The following is a 25,326-nucleotide window of genomic DNA, read 5'->3' on the forward strand; positions in this document are numbered from 1 at the left end:
CCAAGCATTTGTCTCATTTATCTGCAAGTACAAATACTTCTCCCATCCAAAATTACATTTAAAAAGAAAAATCAGTCCCTTTCATCCAACATATTTCATCATGCAATAGGCTGCAGCACAACCGAAAAGTAGGCCCACGCTGGGTGAGATGAAGGGGTTCAAAGATATACCATATGATTAATATTATTTAGTGCAATGCACAAAAATGTTGGAGAAATTCGGTAGGTCATGCAGCATCTTTTGGGTAACCAAGGTTTCAAGCCAGAGGCTTTCATCAAGGTGTGAGTCAAGAGCAGGCAGGTACCCGAATTAAAAGTGGGCAGGGTGGGGGGGGGGTGGAGGAGGAGGAGATGAGAGAGGAAGGAGCAGGAAGAGGAGCAAAAGCCAACAGGAAAGAGGTCAAGTGGCTGTGGAAGAGAGATTGGGTTCACTTGGCTGCAGCAGTGTGTCTTATCAGTACATTGACAGTATTGCCCTGCCCTAATAGTAAGGTCAATCATTCAAAACCAAAAACCAAGCAAAAGAATTCCAAAGGAAAATACAAGTCCACTGATTTTGCAAAACTTCTCAGTGACCATAGACACAAATTGAAAACAAATTTTAGTGACTGAACAAGATTTGCACTCCAGAATTAGCCAAATTGTTCCAGAATTGTTATACTGACATCCATCCAAAAATGTGAAAACTGCCCAGTGTTGTCCTTTGCATATTAAAAAAAACTGACTGATTACCAATCACCAAAATAATGGAGGATACTTTCAACACCTTTTTGCCAATTTGCCTTTTACTGATAAATGGCCAATTTAGCCGTGACAAAATTACTCAACTTCAAGCCTCTTTACAGCCTTGGTCTGAACAAGAATCAAAATTGAAAACTAGAAATGAGGGGAGCACTACTGCCTTTAACCACAAAGGCAGCAGTTGATCAAATACTGACAAAGAATCTCTACAATTGAAGGAAATAGGCAAAAGAGAAAATATTCCATGACTGGAGTCATGAATGGTTCTGATTTGTTGGAAGACAATAATCCAAGCCCTTGGCTATCACTGCAGATGTTCCTCAAGTCCACCCACCTTTAACTGCTTCAATAGCTCTTTGTCCATCACAAAGTCAAAAGATGGGAATCTACACTGATGAATGCACTATTTTGTAGTATCTTGACAAATGAAGCAATCAGGGATGTGCTGATAAAACATGGCAAGTACGATTCTTGGTGCTCAGTAATGACATCCCCAGGAACAAACTAACGATCAACCTGTTGTATTTAACGGCATCACTTGCTTGAGTCCATCAACATTAACCAGAAACTCACTGTATCTGCCACACAAATATTGTGGCTACAGGAACAGGTCAGACATGGAGTATCTTACATGACTAACAATCTATACATTAGAAAAAAGGTACACAAGTGCACCAGGAATGGCACCTTGACAGGAGCAAATTGTATGCACATTTAGAAAATATCTGAACGATAGAGTGGTTAAAGCACTCAACTATTTAATCAGATTCTGTCAATTTAATATCCAGTGACACTATCTTCATTCAACCATCGTTTAAGAACACAGATGGAGAGCGGAAGGGTCATCAACACAACAGTTTTGGAAATGTCAGCTATTAACAAACTGTTCGATTAGGTTATTAGCTCTGCTTTGGTTCCCAATATTTTGCTGAACAACTAATTTGATATCAAGTAAATGTTAATTGATAAAACTTCCCATAACATACCTTAATAGTTTCTTCACCTCTCATATTGAAGCATTAACAACTACCTCATCCTAAACACTACAAATACTCCCAAACAGCAACAATAACATTCATCAAGGCAATACAATGTTACAGATGCAAAATATGGACCAAAAAAAAGGACTGCAAATATATATGACAGGTTTTTTTTTTAATGTGAATTCTTTCCTAATGCCTACATCAGAAACATCACCTGTTTTCTCCCAAAATTGGCTGGCCTGGGAGGTATTTCTAATATTTTCCACTTCTCTTTCTTAAATAGCATTATTTTAGATTCAATGTTACAAAAACCAGCTATAATAAATTTCAATATATCATAACATCTTTGAAGTACTTAAAAAACATTTCAATTTCAGACATCATCACGAGTCCACAATTTCCACAAATACATTTCAAGTACTTTTCTGCATAAAGATGGAAAGTTTTGAGCTTATTTTAATGCTTTACTAGTTTAACCTTTGAATAATTCCTTTTTTTTTAAATATCTGATTTAAAATTTTAAATCACATAACATTGATTACAGTAATACAAACATAATATGATTAAATATAAAAAACCAACCTCCCTCAATTATACACTAATACCCTCCCCTCTTCCCTTACCCATCTACAAAGAAAAAAGATCATATTCAAACTTTTTAGCTGCGGAAGCAGATCAAGAGATCAAATTTTAACACCAATAGCTTTTAAATATGGGCTCCAGACTTTAACAAAGAAAAATATTTATCTCTCAAGTTATATGTTATCTTTTTGAAAGGAATACAAGTTTCATTTCAATATGCCATCTTTTCATGCTTAAAATCAAATCAGATTTCCATGTAATAACATTTTTTAGAAACAGTCAAAGCCAAACATAAAAATTCAATTTGATACATAGTCCATCTCAACCCTAAAGTGATTGACTTTAATATCCCCTAATAAAAATAATAATGGATCCAATAGTAAATTCACTTTTAATACCTGCTCTAAAAACAATTTAATTTGTAACCGTCGAAGTCGAATGAAAAAAAGTATCTATTTCTTGACCACACCTAAAACACGAATCTGAAGAGCCAAGTTGAATTTTTTTCAATTTCTGAGGGGTTAAATACAATTGATGTAAAATATTATATTGTACCAGCCTATATCATACATTTATAACCTTAGTCATACTATCTTCATAGAAATTTCTCAAAACACTCATCTATCTTTCTATTCAAATCAGATTCCCATTTCATTCTTGATTTATGAATGTCTAATTTAGGCATTTTATTTTGTAATAACTTATACATCTCAGAAATAAACTTCTTGAATCTTCCCTGGTAAGTGATAATTCTAAAGAAGATTGCCTAGGTAATTTTAAATTATGACCTAATTCTTCTGATAAAAATTTTTAACTTGATAAATAACAAAAGTATTAGAAGGGATTTGAAACTTCTCTTTCATTCAATCGAAAGACAAAAATCTCCCTGCTTCAAAACAATCTTCAACTTTTTAAATCCCCATTTGACTCCATATTTTCAAAAACTGATCATCTACAGTAAAAGGAAAAAGTTTATTCAGATATAAAGGCATTTTTCACTGAAATCTTCCCTTTCCCACCTATCTGATAATCAACTTTACTCCATATTTCAATTAAATGTTTCAGAATTTGTGGGTCTATAATCGGTTAACAATTTTGAATTCTATTTATAAATAAATTCAACCATAAACCTCTCATCAAATTTATCCAACTCTATTTTAGTCCAAATAGAAGATTTACTCATGTCAAACACTGAAATAATAAATTTCAATTGCCAGCTAGGCAGGGATCTCCACTATCTCACTCACTGTTCGCTTTAGCTATAGAACCCTTGGCAGAACTGACAAGAACAGAAAATAAAAAGGGATAAAAAATAAAAGAGAAGGAATATAAAATCAGTCTATTTGCAGATGACGTAACCAGAATTAACAATAAAAGAATTACATAAGAAACTGAAGGAATATGGAGAAGTATCGGGGTACAAGATCAACGCAAATAAAAGTGAAGCAATGCCAATGAATAATGCGGATTTCACAAAGTTTAAGAAAGAATCACCATTTAAATGGCAAACACAAGCAATCCGATACCTAGGTATTAGACTAGATAATAATCTAGGCCATCTATACAAATTAAATCATCAGCCATTAATTAATAAATTACAAGATGACTTAGAACATTGGAAAGATTTACCACTAACATTGATAGGAAGGGTAAATTGCATTAAAATGAATATCTTCCCAAGGATACAATACCCATTTCAATCGTTACCGATTCCCTTAACAGAGAAATTCTTCAATGAGCTAAAGAAAATAATAAGGAAATTCTTATGGAAAGGGGGGAAACCGAGGATAGCGCTAGATAAATTAACAGAATGGTATAAACAAGGTGATTTGCAGCTACCAAACTAAGAATTATTATAGAGCAGCACAATTAAGATATCTATCAGATTTTTTTATCAAACAAAGGAAAAACCAGATTGGACCAGGTTAGAGCTAGATAAAATAGGGGAGAAGGTACCAGAACATATATTTTCCGCTCCGTAAAAGGTTATATGGTTAGAAGTGAAATGAAAAACTGGTGCAACATGGAAGTTCATCAGTACTGCACCATCTGCTCAACATTCACGTAGAAAGGAAAAAAAAACAAATTACCAACTTCCAAAATTATTATTGACACAAAATTTACAATAGATAACCTTTCCTTTAGAGAATGGGAGAGAAAAGGGATCAAAAGAATAGAAAATTGTTTTTTGGGAAATAATTTATTATCTTTTGAACAAATGAAGTACAAATATAGTATAACTCACGGTACAATGTCTGCATACCACCAACTAAAAACCTACTTAAAGGACAAATTGGGAAGCAGTCTGAGGTTACCAGAAAGAAGCAGCTTTGAATATGTGATTACAGACACAATGATAATTAAAAGATTTACAACAAACATGTATAACAAGCTGCAAGAGAAAGAGAATGATGAAATAAACTGTAAACCCAAACAAAAGTGGGAAAAAGATCTAAACAAAGATAAAAAATGAGAAAAGCTAATGCTCCGGAACTATGAAAAATACAATAAACACGAGGTTACGCATGATACAATATAAACAAGCCACATACCAAAAAATCCAGAGATCTTTCTTCTAAGTAATACAAGAAGTAAAGAACTAGGCCTCAAATTGGATGAAGCACAAAAAAGATTTATTATTATAGCCTTAGCTGTAGCAAAAAAATGTATAATGTCAACTTGGAAATCAGGAGAGAGCCTGAGAGTACAGCAATGGCACATAGAAATGAATAAATGTATTCCATTGGAAAAAATAACATACAATTTAAAAAATAAGTCACAGTATTCGAACAAATTTGGGAACCGTACATGGAACACAACAGAGAGGGCTTACCGCAGACCTCCACCCCCCTAAAATGATACAATGAGAAGACAAAATGAACTGACCCAGTGTGTAAAAGTAGATAACACAATCTTCTTGTTTATTTTTATTGTGTGATGACATTGTTTAATGGGTTTATTGTATTGTATATGTTGAATGTTTAGTGGGTTGGAAAGGAGGGAAGGAAGAAAATTGTGTATATTCAAGAGGGAAATGTTTGTGTGTATTTTGATTAATATGGCTCATAGTGTGAAAAATTTTTTAAAATAAATTTCAATTGCGCTGCTTTATAATCATTCTGAAAATGAGGACGTTGTAAACCACCCAGTTCAAATTTCCAAGTCAATTTACTCAGAGACACCCTATTCATTTTCCCTTTCTATAAAAAATTCTTACAACTAAATTAAGATCCTTAAAGAATTTTTGAAGCACTAAACAAGGAATAGATTGAAAAAAATATTGAACCCTTAGAAAAATATTCATTTTAATACAATTCACTCTCCCTATTAGTGTAATGGGAGAATCATTCCATCTATTTAAATCTTCCTTAATTTTATTAAATAATGGAATTTAACCTATATAAATTTTCTAAATTTCTATCAATTCTAATATCTAAATATTTAAGTTGGATTATTTGTCCATCTAAATTGAGCTACATCTTTACAACAGTCATAATTTCCTTCTACCAACGACATAACTTCACTTTTGTCAGAATTAATTTTATAATCCGGTATTGCAGCATAACCTTGCAATTTTTTAATGTAAGTTAAAGATTTCTCCGGATCTGTTCTATACATTAATACATCATCCACAAAAAGAGTAATTTTATATTCCTCTTTAACCTCTTAATATCAACATCTTGTCTTATCAATTGCACCAATGGTTCAATTGCCTAGTAAACAATGCAGTAGATAAAGGACAGTTTTGCCTTGCAGACCGTGTCAAAGGGAAAGATGAAGAAAGTTGTCCATTTGTAACTACTTTAGCCATAGGACCTATATCTCTCTACCCCTAAAAGATGAAGCTATAACCTGTACTACCCATTCCCTTTTCAACTTTCTCTGTCAAATGAGTTTCGTGTTGAAACTCATTTCAATATCTGCTTTTAATCTTTCGAGCAGGTCTTATCAAAGCAATTTATACCTGATTTATTTCATCTACAGTTATCAAACATCATTCCCAATCACAACTGGCAAACTAACCAGTATTTCCAATTTTGCCATTTTCTGTACCCATTTCCAGAGAAAAACTGTATTGACATGCAAGGGTATATGGGAAAAGTGCAGAAACTGCCACACCTGACTTGGGAGGGTGGAGAAATCCTCCCACTTGTTGGAACAAGGTAAAATTAAATAAATTCAAAACATTCCCACACAAAAGTACTGAGGTTTAGCCAGTTAGTCAAAAAAATTCATGGGTTTATTATTAGATCAGATTTTCCAGGATGACAGATACAATTCAGATAAACTGAGTTACGATGCACATCAGGACCAAAACAAACTGAATGGTGGAACAAGCTGTAGCTTACAGGGAAATAATTTCACTGACCTGTCACATTTTACTGTAAAAAAATAGCTTATTTGGATTTTTTTCTGCTGCACTGACACTTATGCAATTTACTCTCTATCAACAGAATCAGCATGTGCAACTTGAAGCAACAAAGCATAACTATTTTTATATCAGTACAAGAGTCCCAAAGACCATGAGAGGAATGAGTCCAATCAAACAGGATGCAACAATTCCTGTCCTTTAACACCTCTGGAATCCTCCATGGCTTATTTCTCCTCTATAAATGCAATTTCACCCTCTTTAGACTTGATAAAGGATCCAGACTCAAAATGTTGACTGATTATTTCTGCTTATGGATGTTGTCTAATCTGCTGATCTCCTTCAGCAATTGCTCAAAATTCAACTTCTTTTTCGTAACTGGAATCTCCAATGGGTCAAACAGAACATTCAGCAGATCAATGAAGAACAAGATGCTGAACAAACTGAATTACTCATTCCAGCCGATATATGCTGGTGATACAGCCAAAAGAATTAGATTGCTGCCCTCAGCACAATGCAGAGTCGCATTAAGCAAAGCAATTGTGTGCAAGTGGAAGGGATGCGCTGCAATATTATTTTATGTTAATCCCACAACCTCAAGCAACAAATGATGCAATCATGTACAAAGAGCAACTGTCACTCTACAAAAGCAGGTATTGAGGAACAAAATAGTAATTGCCAACAAAACATTCTCACGGTCTCCATATATTATTAAAAATATGGAAATCTGAAAATGCCAATTTAATGTGGCTAGAAAATTGTGTAAATAGACATTCAGAAAGACAAGAAAAGCATTTTCTGTACCACCCAGCTTCCACCATCTCAAACGGCAAAGACAATGCGACAATCCGCAACTTCTTCTCCAACATCGCACTCTCAGTCCTAAATTCTGGTACACTCCTTTCAACAGCACCCTGAAATGTGGTGCGAGATTATGAAAGAAGAATGAACACTGCCTTTAGGATCATCCTCATCAAAAGAAAGTTCTGTTCGGGCCCACCTCTCAATTTAACCGGTCTTCATTTCCTGTTTGAAAAGTCAACTTCAGGCATTTTCTATTCCACCAAGTAACAAGACAAAAACAAGACAAAAAGGTGTTTTCATACAGCACCTTTCACAACTCCCCAAAGAGCATTAGAACCTAGGCACCTATTATCTAACAGCTACCGTTTAATGACGAGTATAGTGTTGCAAACCTCTTTGCAATTTACTTATCAAGCAATAAGGCAGAATCTTATTTTTAAATCTCTAACTGCAAGAGCATTCTTCTTCGGTGCGTACATACATAATGGGCAATTGAACTAACATGCTTTAAACTGAGTAAGAGCTACTATTATCAACACGACCGTTTTCACAAAGCCAGGAAAGAACATTAAACATGCTCTGTGCGAATGCAGGTTTCAATTTTTGCTCATTTTATCGCGAAAAAAGAAACTAGTCATCTGGGAGAGTCGAGGTGGAATCGACAGGAATTTCAGTCGCAAATCAAGAGCATTGTTTTAGTTGTTCTATTGTTTTAAGCAGCGCGTTCTCTTTGTCCTATGGCAACACCCCTCTGTATTAAAATAGGTACAAGTTTCAACAATGAAACTGCACAAGTTTTACATGTAGTCTTCCTGCGAAGACAAGTACCCTGGGCTTCAAACTAAATAATTGGTGTTACTGTAAATAAAACTTTTTATTTGTTTCTAGAGGTAGAAACTCTGATTTAGAAACTCCTCCAGCGTGTTCCTTTAAATCTTTTCGAAGTTCAGTTGCGAGAGTCACCATGAGGGGGATTTCAACGCATGCACCCAAATGAAAAGTACGCACATGGCGGGAAGTCAGGACAACGTGCAGGAGAAATTTGGGAACACGGGACGAAACTGGCTTGGTTTTGGAACAAAAATACTCCATAATATGAATAACTCCAACATTCTTCACTGGAATCTTCAGAAATGGTCTTTTTTGTTGGGCTTGAGAAGACTGGGGGGATCAAACTGCTCAGACTCCAGGAAACCCAGTTCGTTCAAATGCGATTCGGATCCCCCCCTCCCCTCTCTCTCTCTCTCTCTTCCACATTTCTAACTAAGCAGTACAGAACAAACAAGGCCATTTAAAGCGTAATAACCCCGGCCAATCATCTGCTTCGGCCCCAACAAAATTCCTCCCCTGAAATCATAATGAGATACAGCACATTATAAAATAAGAGCTGCACTTGAAATTCTCAAAGACAAAGGATGCGGATGCAATGACTGCAGAGGGTTGGACCCGTTGCCCTCCGCCTTCACGCTTTACAATTTCCAAAGGCCCGGCAAAGGGGCCAAAGCAGTCTGTCTGTTTTAAACAGACCAGATTTCAAATATTCTGACACACAAAACCTTAATAATCTATTTATCGATGCAAATCACTATAATTTCTGCTGCATCGAACAATACAACTCTTCCCAGAAGATACTGATCAACACCCATTCTCCGTCCCACTTCCACCCGTCCTCTCTGCCGCTATGAATCAGCGGGAGTACAGAACCAGGCGGCGAGGGCAGCCTTGAGAAGCCGGAGGAACCACGCAGCGCCACCGCTTCAACCCGCGCACCAATCGCAGCAGAAACGCGTTAATCAGATAGGTAAGCCATACTTTCCCGCTGGCGGTGCCCCCTCCGACCCCAATAAGAAAGGGTTTGCGGTTCTGGACCGTCTGATCGCTGTCTCCTGCCATAATGCACGCCAGTTCTTGATGTTTCCCCTTCCCCTCCCAATCCTGCTTTGTCTTGCCCCAGTGAGAAAAGGTTGTAATCTTTCCGACAGTTTTGAAGACTATTCCAATTTATAACACCCCACTCAATTGCAATTTCCCCGCTCCATTTCCTCTAAGATAAACTAGACCAGACGATCTAATTCAGACGATCACCATTCTCAGGAACACTGCCTGAGCTGTCCAACTTTATAGTGAGAGACATGGGCGGAGCTGTGTCTGAGCGATGAGCAAACAGCCACCCATTGCTCATATGACATCTAAAGTGGCGTGTCACGTACGAAAGAACTCGGACACATTTTTAAAGAACAGCTTTTTGCAGAAATATGTATTAAACAACTTTAGAAAAACTCAAAATTAGCATAAAGTTGTATCTTTTGATGCTTAATTCGAAATTTCTTCATTTCATAATTTGAATCCAATAAGATATTGTAATTTTTTTCAAGTCAATATTATTTTATTCTTCAGTATTCACTAGTGTAAATAAGAAATAAGAATATTGGGGCACTTACGATCTTTAATAATTATTGATGTCAATAGTGGATTTAAAAACTTGGATCATGGAATGAAGAATACGGTCTGGCTTTTCTAAAAAAAAATTATATGAAAATATGTGTGTACAATCACATGAAGAATGCCAAAAAAATGCTATTTTCATATGTGCAGTGCCAAATACTAACTACACTTTTCTGCCTTTTTGTAATAAAAGATGAATGAATTGCATTCTTTTTGTATAATAAGCTCAGGTAATTGTTGATCAGGAATACTGCAACCATTTCCCAGATTTTAATATCTGCTTTTCACAGCACCTTTTTCTATAGTATGATTAGGTGAACTTATATTGTTAAATTTACTACTATCTGGAGGCAATGATGCTCCTTGCAAGAACTGGATTGAGCACAGATGTTATTTCATATATAGGTTTCTTATTCTTGTTAGAGTTAATACAAATGTTCCTTGAATCAGCTCATTTGAGCTTGAATATATCTTTGTTAAAGCTTACAAACCAGGACTTGTAGTAAATACAACAAAGGAGTCGAGTGAGAAAAAATTATTAATAATATTCAGGATAAATGAAGATTAAAAACATACCACACAGTGTTATTCAAAACCTTATATATTAAAAAAACACACCTTGACAAAGGACAGGCTTAAAATGTTGGTTCTATATATTTACCTCCTATCGATGCTGTAAGACCTGCTGAGTTCCCACAGCATTTTTATGTTTTTACGAATATTCACAGTGTCCGCAGCCTTTTGTGTTTCATCGGTTAAACACAAGAGGTGGTGTAATTTTTAAAAACATATACTATATATCCTGTGTCAACATAGTCTGGAGAATTTGACCGTTTTGGGATTAGATCTATAAAATTTAAAAGTTAGTGGGGAAAGAGAGCATTTTATATTTTGCTTCTGTACTTTAATTGGTTGGCCTATCACATCTCAAAATTGAGGTCTAACATCCTCCCATTTAAAGTAAAATTAATTTTTATAATTTGTCTGCATTCAGAACTGTTTTTCAGAAAACTATCTGCCGAAAAAAAACATTGATCATGTATGTTCAGTGATAATGCAATTCAAATAATTTTTAAACAGGACCAGACTAACTTGGCCAAGGTCTTTGTTCATATATTAAAAGCCTATATTTATCAAAATGAAACCATAGATATTTAATTTTTAATTTCAGTATCATTTGTCAATAAGCAAGTTTATTTCCAACAAAAATGCAATCATTAAGAATTCTGCAATTCAAAATGACTGAAGAGATTGTTACATTAGAACATATAGCAGAGGACTCTCAGCTCCTCGCGCCTACCCTGACATTACATCAAGGATAATCCAGTTTTAAGACAGAATAGTTGAAGTTGATTGGTTGAGCAGTGGAGACAATTCTAACCCCATGAATTTGCAAACTTCTTTCAATTTACTGTAAATGAAAGCTCTTTAAAGAATCAGAGGTAATATTTGAATAGTTTACTAAAGAAAACATCTCGATAAGCAACGAATATATGTTACGGGTTATATTATTATGGTTATGGATAAATAGTCTTTAAAAGAGAGATTGTGGGGATTTAGTGTATGTCACCACAAACAGAGTAACACTTTACAAAAGACATCTCATTTAAAATGCAAGAGCTTTGCTGAAGCTAGACATTGAGGCTCCGAGTTATTTTGCAGAGACAATGGAACTGCTTTGGAAAGAACTTTAAAAAGGAACAGAGCCCAGGTTCAAGTACTGATAAGATCTTTCAAAGATTGGGTTTGGAGTCTTGGGAGAGATATTTGGTTTTTACAGTAGCAGTTGAGGCTGCAAAATGGCAAGCTGGCAGACTTGTTGAAAAACCCCATTTGAAGAAGGGTTATGAGTTCTGAGTTCAGCCTGTTCAAAACCTTTGAGGTCCTTAGAAGAGGAAATGGCTAGAGTGTTTCTTCTGAAATAAGGGAAACAAGAGAAACTCTGTGGTGACCTGGAAGAAGAGGTTATCATTTGGTAAACCCATGAAGGGGTGTTTCTTCGGCAAGACACTGAAGTGACTGATTGGAGGAAATCAGTTTGTGTGTGTCCAACAAGCAACAAATTTCTCTCTGAAACCAACAAGAACCTTCCTGAGCAGTAACCATTTAACTTTAAACATCAAAGCCTGGTGAAGAGTCATAAATGTTAAATTCTGTGCACAGTATAAGAATCGCCTGATACCGGTGAACTTGGAGAAGTGAGAGGTGAATTATTTGACTCTGAAACAAAGAACTTTCCTGAACATATACAGATTACAGACACATGCGGTTAGAATTAGAAGGTGGTTAAGTTAGGGTAATTTAAGTTAATAGTAATAAGTTAAAGTTTGATCCTATTTTTATGTTTAAAGAAAATTAAAAGCAACTTTTGTTTAAGTAACTATTGCCTTGGTGAATTTCTATTGCTGCTGGGCTTTGGAGTCCTCTGGGCTCGTAACAATATTTTTCTGTGACATTTTGAGATAGTTATTGATAGTGTCAAATACCTGACAGATGCAATATTATTAAGTGGGTGGACTCAGTAGAAATACTGACAATACACAAGCAGAATATTACAGCAAAGATGCTTGGTACATACATATTGCATTCAGCAGTCACCTATTTATGTTTCCTAACTACATAATAGGTATAGCTAAATAATTTTTTTCCTCCGGATCAATTTCAATCTCAGATGGAGGTAAAAATTACTCTGGAGACTCAGAACACATTGCCAATCACAATTCAATTTCATTATGCATTGTTGCCCATATATGGTAATAATATCCTATTTCTCCCTAAATGTACATGAGAATAATTAGTGCAGTGATGATCAAAATTCAAAGGACTCCATTCATATGTTGAGGGGTAGTTGGAGATTGGAGCACTTTTTCTCATCATCATGGTGCTACGTTGCCTTCGACATTTTGCTTTAGAAATGCTACTAAAATTTAAAAAAAAAACACTTCCCCCAGTCTTCCTGATCTCAATGAATAAAATTGTGTCACAAAGTAGATGACTAAGCCTCATGGTTCGGGGGATTTGAAAGCAGTTTGATTGAAATTCCAACCAAGATTTGTGGGGCGATTCCAGATACCTGTGGTTGTGTATAGTATTAAATGAAGCAAAATTAAATAAAACATCCAAAACTGTGATATACAAAATTAATTTTTGTGTAACCTGTTAGGTAGGTAATTATATTTTCTCAAATAACCAGATTGCTTTCTGTGAGAAACAGAAGTACCTTCACAGATTTCGCTCGAGACAAAAATTGAGAACAAAGAACATTTAGTATACAACAGTGCAAAGTTTTGTGCTTCCCCTTACCATGGGAATACACACACATACTGGGGCTCACCCAACTTTTATTCAGTTCATTTCAGTGTAGAGGTACCCTCACCCCCTTAACATTCTTCTGCCTCCTGGATTGGTTTGGCATTTGGTAATTCTGTCTGCCTACGTGCAGTTTCTGTAAACTTGAAAGACCATGGGGTATCCTGTCTGGGTCTCATCATGTCATTATCCTTATTAAAAAGACCAAGTTTACAAGTAATACATTCCAGTTGAGAATTCACGAAGTGTAGCTAAAAGTGAGGATTGTGAGAGATGAGTAAACTAATATGCAAATATGAAAGATGAAGAAAGGATACATGTGTAATGAATAAAGCCAGTATGAATAGGGTAGATAATAGAATGTAGTAAAGTTAGTCTGAATAAGATAAGGGTCTTCTAGCCTTAGACAGAGTCAGCAAGTTCTGCATATGTAATTAGTAAGCCTTGACAGAATTAGCAAGTTCTGCATATAAGAGTTAGTAAGCCCTCAGGGTTGGGAAGGTGTGAATAAGGACAAAGGCAGGTTTGTGAATAAGGACAATGACATGATGGGACACAGACAGTACCCCTGGTCCTCCAAGTTCACAGAAACAGCACGTAGGCAGACAGGATTGCCTAATGCTAAACTCATCCAGAAGGCAGAAGAATGTAAGGGGGAGGGTACTTCTAGACTGAAATGAACTGTATAAAAGTTGGGTGAGCCCCAGTGTGTGTGTGTGTGTGTGTATTCCCAGGGTAAGGGGAAGGACCCAACTTTGCATTGTTGTATAATAAATGTTCTTTGTTCTCAATTTTTGTCTCGAGCAATTCTGTGAAGGTACTTCTGTTTCTCACACTTTCCATACATGAAAACAATACGAAAAGGGTTTGAAGGTGTGTTCATTTCAAGTACAGTCAAAATATTATGATAAATTGAGTTTAATCCACTGAGCAATAGCGGCGAGAAATTCTAGGGAAAAAAATATTGTCCTGCTGTCATGTCGAAGGCAACGTAGCACCATGATGATGAGAAAATGTGCTCCAATCTCCAACTACCCCTCAACATATGAATGGAGTCCTTTGAATTTTGATCATCACTGCACTAATTATTCTCATGTACATTCAGGGAGAAATAGGATATTATGGGCAACAATTAGATTGTGATTGCCAATGTGTTCTGATTCAGAAGCATCCAGCAAAACACAGTGAAAAATAAAAGGGAGTCGCCTGGCCTGGACTGGGGACAATGGAGAGGGGCCGATGCAGAGCTCTCCACCTATTGCTTCCCAGAAGCTGAGTGGCCTCCGTTAAAGGCACTTCCGACGTCCATTGTTAGGCATTTGGCCGTCCGCCGAACTGAATCACTGACCGTGATGTCTCCTTCGCTCATGCTGCCTGGCCTGCTGGACATTTGCAGTGGTTGCAAATCGACCAGATTCTTGCCTTTATTTTTGGAAACCAAAATAAAAGAAGAATGGCGGAGTCGCTGGCGCCCCCCCCCCCCCCCCTGACCGATAATTTTAAAAAAATCTCCATCCAGATGGACGGGTTGATGATCAACAGGAGGAGAGCGGGGAATAAAGCGGCCTTGTCCCCTTGAGCGCCCTTCCTCCCATCAGCCACTGCGGGGCTCGGTGGCCGCCCGACTGGCCGGGAGCGGGGAAAGCGCAGATCGCTCCGCGCGGGATTATTCTCGAGCTCGGGCACCGCCTCCCGCCCCCGCCATGAGTACCATGTGCGCCGACACGATCCTGATCGTCTTCATCTCAGTGTGCACCGCGCTCCTGGCCGAAGGTGAGCGGGATTCATGTCGGCGGAGGGTGACTGGGCCTCTCGGGCCCGTCGCCCTGGATCTCGCAGCCTGCGCGGTTTGGGGCTGCACCCCACTTCGGGGGGTTGGGGGGGGGGCAGGCAGGTGAAACGGCGGCCCTTGTGCGGCCCGGCCACGAATGCAGTTGGGAAAGAGAGAAGCAGCCCGTGAGATTGATTCATGCGCGGCCTTTCAAACTGGAAGCGAAACGTTCTTTGATGTGGGGGCTGCTTGGAAAAATCGTTCAACCCCCAAAAAATAAACCAGGTGGTGGAAGTTGTACTCTCGATCCTAGAATTAATTTTGCATCGTACATCGCCAACTGGGCTGTTCAGTCTTTATCACTGAACTCTAGCCTCCTGGATTATCCCTGCAAAGCTCTCACACCACCAAGTACATGTGGGTTGAACCGGGTAATTTAGCGGGCAATCGCGTGGTGGGAAAGGTCCCAACCGGTCAGGACGAATTCAAATCAACTGGGCTCTGACTCTTGGTGGGGGCATGTGGCAGAGCCCGGCCAAGTTCATTCATTCATCATTCTGTGGCTGTGTGAATGGTCTACTCGGATTACCGGGTACCATGAGTGCAGCCGACGGGGCTGTGAAATGTAGTTGTGCGGCCAGTGGGGCTGTTAGTGAGTACCTGTGGTTTAAATCACCACAAGATGACTTTTAATACCTCATACAATGTAAATTGTTGCTCTACTCTTGTTTAGGGAATAATGGCAAGCTGGTTTGTGGGTTTGCCCTAAGTTTTTCCCATGGTTTTTATACATTGAACGCGTATGTCTTATTAAACTGTGAAATTTTTTTCCACGGACTTTTATACCTCGAGCACGTACATCTTATTAAACTGTGCATAGTTTTCCCCACAGCCTTTTAAACATGAGCAGATGTGTGCTTTATTCTCGTTACGATTTCACCACCCTGCAAATGTCACTTGTGACATTACTGCTGGAGGCGGGACCCCCCCCCCTTAAAAATCCCCGTACCGGATGAACCAGGTAAATCGTGGTGCAGTGAGAAAGGCTCCCTGGGTGCAGTATGCCCGGGAAGTTTACCTGCTTCCTAGGAGGGTTGGCGGGGTTTGGAGTTGATGGAGCAGGTCTGAAGATCTGGCTGGTGCACTTCGCAAAGGCAAATCACAAATTCAGCTTTTGAGAGTGGCACTCTTGGATCTTGAAAATTGCCTCTTGATCAAAATTCTGATCATCTGTTCTTTTGTGGCTCTGACAAAGGTAGTTAATAATAGGGGGGAGAAAGTCTGAGATTTCAGAAAAAAAAAGATGATGTTTCATGTAATTGAAAGGTCATTATAACTCCAATATTGTCACTAGATTTTTTTCATATCTACGTAAGAATTTTCAAATTCCCTCCTTAATTTTCATTCTAATGATGAGAGTGGACAGTACTTAGAACTACGCAATGAATATCAATACAATTTATGGATTCAAGATTCTCGATGGTAAGTTGAAACACAGTCTTCCTGAAAATAAAAGTCCCAGCATTAAGACAAGGTCATACGTCATGTGGTAGTAACTTGTGGCCTGGTGTAGTGGTAGTCTCTTGGCTTAGTCAGGCTTGGTTATTCACATTTGTGTTTTAAGTTTACTTCAGTTGTCATAGTAGGAATATAAATGTACTTTTCAGCAACATTGTTTAATGTGAATTGTATACTATTATTTTTAAGTGGGGGAACTTTCAATATAGAGCATAAATTCACACCCTTGCTATCTCAAATGTGTGATTACATGGAGTAGATGAGTGGAATATTGTTACTTCTATAATATTTTGGAGGAAAAACTTTGTGTTCCATGGCAGAGATATGTATGGTACCAGAATTGGGAATATAATTGGGAAAGTCTAGGAACTAGTATTTTAAAAACATTAAATAATTTGGATTATGTTTTACTTGAAACCAATTCCCATTGTTTGCATAATGTGTTGACAATCGGGCAAAAATATTTATTTGTGTCTTTATGAAGTTTTTTTGTATTTGTTTTTAATGCCAATGCAAAAACAGGGATTATGAGTGTTAAACAGGAAAGACTGAAGTCACTGGGGTTGTAGTGCAATATATAAAAGTGCTGAAGAAATCTGGTTGGTCACGCAGCATCTAGAGCAGCCATTCTCATCCTTTTTTCGGCTATGCCCCACCCGAGCACTCTGCTCAAAGCTTATGGGTCGTCTTCTCTCCTACCAACTATATAAAAATATCTTTAAAAATGTTTCAGGAGGTGAAAAGAAAGCCAGGCTATTACTTAAATGTGCTGTGGTCTCTGTTGAGTGGCTGATCTATAGGAAGTAAAAGTAACCAATGTTTCAGGAACTGAGGTCTTTTCAAGGTAAGAGCAAAACACAGGCGGGCCCCTGAATAAAAAGGTAGGGAGAGGAGGGAGAAAGGGGTAAGGGGAGGAGAGATTGGATATACAATTATTTGGATGGCCAGGAACTGATTAGGGATAGTCACCAGGGCTTTGTAGAGTTTTTTGAGGAGGTTACCAGGAAGATTGACGAAGGAAAGGTTGTAGATGTTGTCTACATGGACTTTAGTAAGGCCTTTCACAAGGTCCTTCATGGGTGGTTAGGCAGGAAGGTTCAGACACTCATTATTCATGGTGAAGTAGTGAACTGGATTCAATAATGGCTGGATGAAAGAAGCCAGAGAGGAGTGGTGGATGACTGGTTCTCAGACTGGAGTCCTGTGACTAGTGGTGTGCCTCAGGGATAGGTGCTGGGACATTAGCTGTTGTCAATGTCAATCTATGTCAATGATCTGGATGAATATGTAAATTGGATCAGCAAGTTTGCAGATGACGCTAAAATTAGAGGTGTTGTGGACAGTGAAGAAGGTTTCCAAAGGTTTGCAGAGGGATCTGGATCAGCTGGAAAAATGGGCTGAAAAATGGCAGGTTGAATTTAATGCACAGACAAGAGTGAGGTGTTGCAATTTGGAAGAACAAACCAAGGGTGGACATGCATGGTAAATGGTAGGGCACTGAGGAGTGGAATAGGACAGAGGGATCTGGGAATACATAATTCCCTGAAAGTGGCGGCCCAGGTAGATAGAGTGGTAAAGAGAGCTTTTGGCAATTGGCCTTCATTGATCAAAGTATTGAGTACAGGAGTTGAGATGTTATGGTAAAGTTCTATGACACCAAATTTGGAATATTATGTGCAGTTTTGTTCACCTAACTACAGCAAACATATCAATAAGATAGAAAGAGTGCAGAGAAGATTTATTAGGATGTTGTCCTGAACTTCAGGAACTGAGTTGCAGGGAAAGGTTAAACAGGTTAAAACGTTATTCCCTGGAGCATAGGAGATTTGGGGGGGGGGGGGGGGGTGAAGAGGGTATGATGGTGGTATTTAAAATTGTGAGGGGGATAGACAGAGTAAATGGGCTTTTCCACTGAGGGTAAGTGAGTTACAAACCAGAGGACATGGGTTAAGGGTAAAAGGGGGAAAGTATAGGGGGAACATGAGGGGGAACCTCACACAGAATAGTGGGAGTATGGAATGAGCTGCCAGCTGAAGTGGTGAATGTGGGTTCAATTTTAATATTTAAGAAGAATTTGGACAGATACATGGATGGGAGAGGTATGGAGGGCAGTGTACTGGTCAGTGGGATGGAGACTAGAAGGGCCAAAGGGGCCTGTGTCTGTGCTGTAATGTGCCATGGTTCTACTGGCTGACAGAAAAGATGTCATGTGTGGATATGGGTGGGGGAAAGAAAAGAAAAAAAAAACTGAAAAGTGATAGAGGAAAGGGGTAGTCCACTGAATAGTGGGGAAGGGGTTAGGGAGCAGGAAGAAAGGAGACAGAAAAAAAGAAGAGAAGCATTTGGGAGGGATTTAATGGAAACAGGACTAGTCGATAATGATACCATATGGAGGGAGAGTGCCCCGAAGGAATATTAGCCATTGTTCCTCCAATTTGCAGGTAGCCTCAGTTTGCATTGCATGGGGCCATGGGTAGACATGTTTCAGTGGGAATGGTGTGTGGAGTTAAAATAGTTGACCACTGGGAGGTCCCTGTTATTGCAGCAAACAGAGCAAAGGTGCTCAAACTCCCAGTCTATGTCCTGTCTCCGTTGTAGAGGAGGGCACAACAGGAGCGCCATACAATACAGGAGGCTCTCGACCGGCATGTTGGTCAGGCAGAGGCGACGGAGTAGCCTGGAAGCTCAGCCAAAAAGGTGGTCAGCATTGGTTGCCAGCAGCCAAGTGAGGCAGAAGGCCGTACATGAGCTGCAGGAGGAACGGGCTGTCAGAACAGTGGTGCCAAGCGCCGGTGGCTTTCCAGCACTCAACCAGCTCATCAGGCTGGCCCTCAAGCCTCATCCGTCGCTTGCCCCCATCTAACTCCCGATGCAGCAGTGCTGCTGAGCCCAGAGTTTATGGAGTTTATGGAGTGCTGCACCGGATCGTGGCGATGGCTCAATGCAGGAGCATTGGCTGTTTTCATCACCCATACTCCCCCATGCAGCTGGAACCGCATTGAGCCAGCCTCCGCCTGCTTCTCTTTCACCAGGTGCTCAGACCTGAGAGTTCACTTTCCACAAAAATTAAGAGAGGGTGCCCACGGGGGCCAGGGAAGGAAATGATGGGGACTTGTGGGGACCTCCCTCTGAAAACGGAATATTTATTATGGGAAATTAATGTTACTTATTTTTAATATCATCTACCAAAGAAAATGCCGGTTTTTGGAATTCTGGATAAAAGGTTAGGCATCTGTAATATATTATCCCTGGAACTATTCTAATGCCATTCTGAACATTTTCTAAAGTCTGCATGTCCTTCTCTGTGCTGACTGGAAATAGAAATGTGTGAGAGAAACTAAATAATTCATCTTAAAGTTGACTACCCTCAGAAATTCATATATATTTTACTTCTGCTATAGGATGGCATGAAGTTGTGATTCTAACCAATTGGCAGTCTGGGTTCTAACCAGGCTGTATCATTGCTCTAATCCTCATTGAAGAACATGCATGGGGACATTTGTTATTGTCACCAATTCAACAGCACAACCTTTAGAGTTTAAGAAAGACTATTTGCAGATCAGGACCTTGACAAATAAAAATAATCATCTGCACAGTGATCCCAGTCCTCCTTCATGCTTCAGAGACATGAACTACACACAGCAGCCATTGGTACCAATGATGCTATCTAGGCAAGGTTCTTCTTCAAATCCATTGGCAGTTTAAATACATCAAGGTCTGTGTCCTTTCTAGGCTAGGATTCCCAGCATTTGAGCAATGGTTATACTGGGCTTCATCATTTGCATTCGTGAAACTAGATGCCTAAAATGGACACCCTTCTCAGCTCAGTCATGGCAACCGCACAATGTGAGATAGCTGAAATGTATCAAGTTTGCTCTTAAAACATATTTGAAGCGATATGATATGCACTGATTGATGGGAATCCACAGTCCAGGATGGCTCAAATGAAGAATGTGGATTTGTCTTGTGTCTTTGGGATTGTATGCAAATTCAGTAAAAACAAAAGGAGAGTACCACCTCTGCTAATATCCATCCACCCATTTGAGAATTCCCTGACACACCCATGGCAGAATCTGGGATCCACATTGGCTTTAGCCATTTCAAAACCCTTAACTAAAATGAAAGTAAGATTGACTTTGCAAGAGAAGATTTTTTTTGTATATTTTATTTAAATTTTAAGAAAATATAAAGGACTCAATTAATATAATAACAATAATACATTGAGTATAAAATCATAGAAAAACATTCATAAGGTCCAAAAAAAGGAGAGTCCCTCTTCTCCCAGTGCCCCTTCCCCAGATTTGAAAGAAAAGGGGACAGACAGGATAAAAAAAAAGAAAATAGAAAAGAGACTCCAGCTGGTGGCCGATGGGGTATCACGTTTTTGCTGTGGGTCCTGAACAAATAACCTTTCTCTCAAGACCTAACAGCTATTTTAATCTGTAAAAGCTGTTCTTTCTGGGAATTTTTTAAAATTTCCCTCGAAACGACAAGCCCTTTTCACACTTGCCAGTGATTCCAGGAATCGAAAGCAAATTGACCTTTAAAGTGGCAAGTGTGAAAGCAAAATCTGCTCAATGCCGACACTTCAAATGACATGATCACACGCCGGGATTTGCCGGCCTCGACCCCAGTACAATCCACGGCATCTGGTCTGATCTACCTTTAATAGGAAGTGCCTGCAATGCAATTGCCTGCTTCACACTTGCCTGATCTCAATGCAGATGCCGGGGATAAACCATATAACCATTTACAGCACAGAAACAGGCCAGTTCGGCCCTTCTAGTCCATGCCGAACAATTTCTCCCACTGTCCCTCATTCGGCCCATAACCCTTGCAAGTGTCCCAGTTAGGAGTGGTCTATTGTGAAAGGACAAACCCCTATTCCTATCCCAGGACACTGAACAGCCAATTTACTGGCATGCAAGTGTGAAAGGGGCGACAGTCTTGCAAAGTGGAAGGACTGTTCCTGAACCAATACAAGGGAAAAATGGAAGAAAAGGTTCCAAATCAGAAGCTTCAAAATCAGTTGAAGAAATTCTCACAAGATTCGAAGCTAAGATTGATAATTTGAATTTGTGTAACACAGCACTGGATTAGAAAATTGCAAAATTTCAAGGACGAAGATTTAGAAAAACAATATTACATGCTTTCAACGAAATATCAAGATCAGTTGGAGCATATTTAAAATAACAGTTTCGACAGACTAGCTGACTTGCAAAAATATAAGCACAAACCTATTGACCTAGATAACAGAAACCAGAGAAAGAATTTAATATTTTTGGTCTTCCTTGAAGACTCTGACTCAATTAAATTATTTATAGACTTGCTGTTTGAATTGTTTAAAGGAGTTTTGAGTAAACTTCTAATTTTGGATCAGGCACATCATCCTCTGAGGTCAAAACCCCCACCCGAAGTTAAACCTTGACCTGTTATTCTCTACCTCCACAATTTTCAAACAAAGGAAACCATAATCAGAGAAGCTCAAAGACGAGGTATGCTGAAATTTCGTGAGATCTCTATTCACATTGTGGAAGATTACGCTCCCAAAATCTTGGCAGAAAAAATGAAATTTAAAGGAGTCATTTCTAAACTCTATCAAAAACAACTTCACCCTTCTCTTCATTTCTCTGCATGGCTGAAAATTTCCCCTAAGAATTATCCCCCTAAATGGTTCTGGAAGAAGGTGCATCTCCTCAGCAACCTACATGAACCGTTTACTGGTTATGAGATTTCATCGCTGATGGTATTTTTGGATTAATTCCTTTTTTTGTTTTTTTTTCCTCTTTCTATATTCTTTTGTTTAAGTAAAAAGTAATAGGGGATTTCTCCCTTTTTTATTTACATATATAGTTTAATTTTATAGGTTGTTACCTTTGGTTATTTTTCCTATTGATATTGTACTGGGTTTGTAAAATGGTGCTCATTTCTTTCTCAACCTTGTAATTTCTAGACCGCTAACCTTGCTCTGATGGCTTGTTACATAGAATTCAGTTTGTTGTGTCTATAACAAGTGGGAACAAACATAACTTTGTAATTCCTGTTTGGAGCTGGAGATGGTGGTTAAGGGATGTGTAGCTGTTGTGAGTGAGAAAACAAATTTGGTAGGTTTTTGTAGTGAAGGACTTTACTTACAGAAGGCAAGTGATACATGCAAACACGCACACCCAAACTGCTACAAGGAAAAAAAATCTCTACGATGCCCCATCACCCTTTGACTCAGTGTAGACATGACTCTATGCTGCAAGGGACACTAATTAAATGCTCCCAACCCCTTTAAACAGTGCACATCTTGCCAGGTTCCTCCAGCGCTCTTCCATGTATCTAGGCCTAGAGTGAAGCAGGGTGGTCCCAAGGTGGCAAAGAGAGAGAACAAAGAACACATGGCACCTTACTAGAACCAGGCCATTAGGGGGTCAATGGCTCAGTGCCAGGAGGGTTAATCCAATTACAACCGCCAATGGTTTGGTGCCTGGAGGGTAATCCAATTACAATGGCCGTGGCCAGTACATGCAGACTGGAGAGTCCAGCCCAGATAATTTACATGGGACAAACGACAAGGTGTGCACTAATGGTTGGGGTGGAACCAAACCTTGATTGGCAGCTGGTCTGTCCTCTGACTAGGTAGAGGCCAGTGCTATCATGTGACAGCTACAGCCTTCTCAATACAGAAGCTTTAGGTAGGATAGTTTTTGGGTTGGGGGGATTGGGGTGGGCTTAGTGTTAGCTTTTTCCTGAGCAGCTTTGTGTGGTTGTGCAACTTATCACTTGTTACTCTGTTACAGTTCATGCTATATCACCCTCTCTGGAGTGTGCATGTATATGTGCGACTAGCTTTCATTTTTAATTTAATTAATCTTAAATGAATATGGGTATAAATACAAATAATTTTATTTCTTGAAATTTGAATGGCTTTAATCACCCTATTAAATGCAAAAAGATACTTAATATGTTTAAAAGATTTCAGGCCGATATTATCTTTGTGTAGGAAATGTACATTTGTAAAGAGGATGAATATTGTTTTTTTTAAATTTGAAGGGTTTACAATTCCACTCCCTTTCTCATGCTAAAGTTGGAGGTGTCTTGATTTTTACTGATCCCAAGGTTCCACTTGTACATTTTAATACAATATCTGATGTAGCTAGAAGATTTTTAATAGTCACTGGTTCATTGGGAAATAAGGTGGTAATGGTTAATATGTATGTTCCTAATATCAATTGTCTTGAATTTTTTCAAAAGTTTTTAATTCTCCACCTAATTTGAATGAATACGTGCTGATTATGGGTGGAATTTTCAACTGTTGCTTAAATTCTTTGATTGACAGGTTCTCAGCCATTCAGGTGCTTCCAAATAAATCAGCTAGTTATATTAACTATTTCTTGCTGGATTATGGTTTAGTTGATATATGGAGATTTTTACACCCGAAGGAAAAAGAATTTTCTTTCTTTTCTCGTGTACCATAAATACTCTAGATTTTTTTTATTGATACACGACTGGTGCCTTCGATAGGGAAATGTGAATACAACGCAATCATTGTTTCTGATCATGCACCTTTAAAGCTTTCTGTTGAAATCTCCGGTGTCATTTCTGCAGTTAAATTCCACTTTGCATCAGGATGAGAAATTGATTAGCTTTATTAAAGAACAGATTTCTTTTTTTTTTCAGACAAATTTTAATAAAGGAATGTCCGATCTTGTAGTTTGGGTTGCACTTAAAGTTTTTTTATGTGGACAAATAATTGATGAAGGGCTCCAGCCCGAAACGTTGGTGATGTATCTTCACCCTTGCTATATAAGGGCACTGTTTGACCTGCTGAGTTTCTCCAGCATTTGTGTTTTTTTCACTTAAACCATGGTGTCAACAGAATCCTTTGTTTTTTCAAAGATTTATATAATGTTTACATAAATCTTTATATTTTTCTCCTCCATTCAAGTATGTGAGATTGTCTTTTTCTAGATGGTCTCCTTTATATTTAACTTTAATAGATTGTGTTAATGAAGTTAAAATGATATTATTACCTATTTTAAGTGATTCCAGTTTTCATCTTGGTCTTTTTTTGATAATATTGACTCAAAATTTTTCCCTTTATTTGGAAGAACAAAAACTCTAGAATTGGTAAATTTCATTTATTAAAAAATGAGAAAAGATGGCCCTACCTAATTTTAGTTTTATTATTGGGCTGTTAATATGCATTATCTAACTTTTTGGATATTTTATTCTGACAAATTGGATTGTGCATTATGGACAGATTTAGAATTGAAGTCGATACAGCAGGATTCAGTGGTCTCTTTATTGAGTGCCTCCCTTCCATTTAGTTTTTCCAAGATCAATAGGGATACATCTAATTCAGTACTCAAACATGTATTGTGAATCTGGTTCCAATTTAAGAAATTTTTTAATTTAAAAAAACTTTATCTAGTGCTATCTCTTTTTTGACCATCAATAATTGATCAATCCTTCTCTATATGGAAAATAAAAGATATTATTTATTTTGCAAATTTATTCAAGGAACGTTGTTTAATTTCTTTTGAACAGCTGGCAAATAAATATGACTTATCAAATTTTTTTTAGGTATTTACAGATTAGAAATTTCTTAAATACCATATTACTGGATTTTCCATTTGTATATCCACCAGATCTAGTTGATAACATTTTTCAGTTGAAGCCTTCTCAGAAAGGATTAATTGGAATTGTATATGATAGATTATTACAATTATATCCAGTCTTCATGATAAGATTAAAAAGGCTTGGGAATTGGAATTTGCAAGAGCCTTATCGGAGGATTTATGAGATAAGATTCTTAAA

At 38.1% G+C, this 25,326-nt stretch overlaps 2 protein-coding genes across 4 annotated transcripts in view; one reads left to right on the plus strand and one right to left on the minus strand.

The window, feature by feature from the left end:
* uck2a (uridine-cytidine kinase 2a) overlaps nt 1-9,602 on the minus strand; it is a 42,360-nt gene extending 32,758 nt beyond the window's left edge. Inside the window, exon 1 of one of the 2 annotated variants that reach the window (XR_011357619.1) lies at nt 9,291-9,602. Coding sequence is in view for 1 of the 2 variants with exons in the window: in XM_069937771.1 (XP_069793872.1) it covers nt 9,291-9,371 (81 nt within the window). In the remaining variant the exon portion in view is untranslated. The remainder of the gene's footprint in view (nt 1-9,290) is intronic. The other variant, XM_069937771.1, reaches the window with a different exon arrangement.
* A 5,212-nt stretch (nt 9,603-14,814) lies between these two features.
* The window catches only part of tmco1 (transmembrane and coiled-coil domains 1), a 49,542-nt gene continuing 39,030 nt past the window's right edge, over nt 14,815-25,326 (plus strand). The window contains exon 1 of one of the 2 annotated variants that reach the window (XM_069937773.1): nt 14,815-15,005. In XM_069937773.1, coding sequence (XP_069793874.1) covers nt 14,936-15,005 — 70 coding nt within the window. In that variant the 5' untranslated portion in view covers nt 14,815-14,935. The remainder of the gene's footprint in view (nt 15,006-25,326) is intronic. The other variant, XM_069937772.1, reaches the window with a different exon arrangement.

Source organism: Narcine bancroftii, chromosome 5 (genome assembly GCF_036971445.1).
Source record: "Narcine bancroftii isolate sNarBan1 chromosome 5, sNarBan1.hap1, whole genome shotgun sequence".
Lineage (NCBI taxonomy): Eukaryota > Metazoa > Chordata > Chondrichthyes > Torpediniformes > Narcinidae > Narcine > Narcine bancroftii.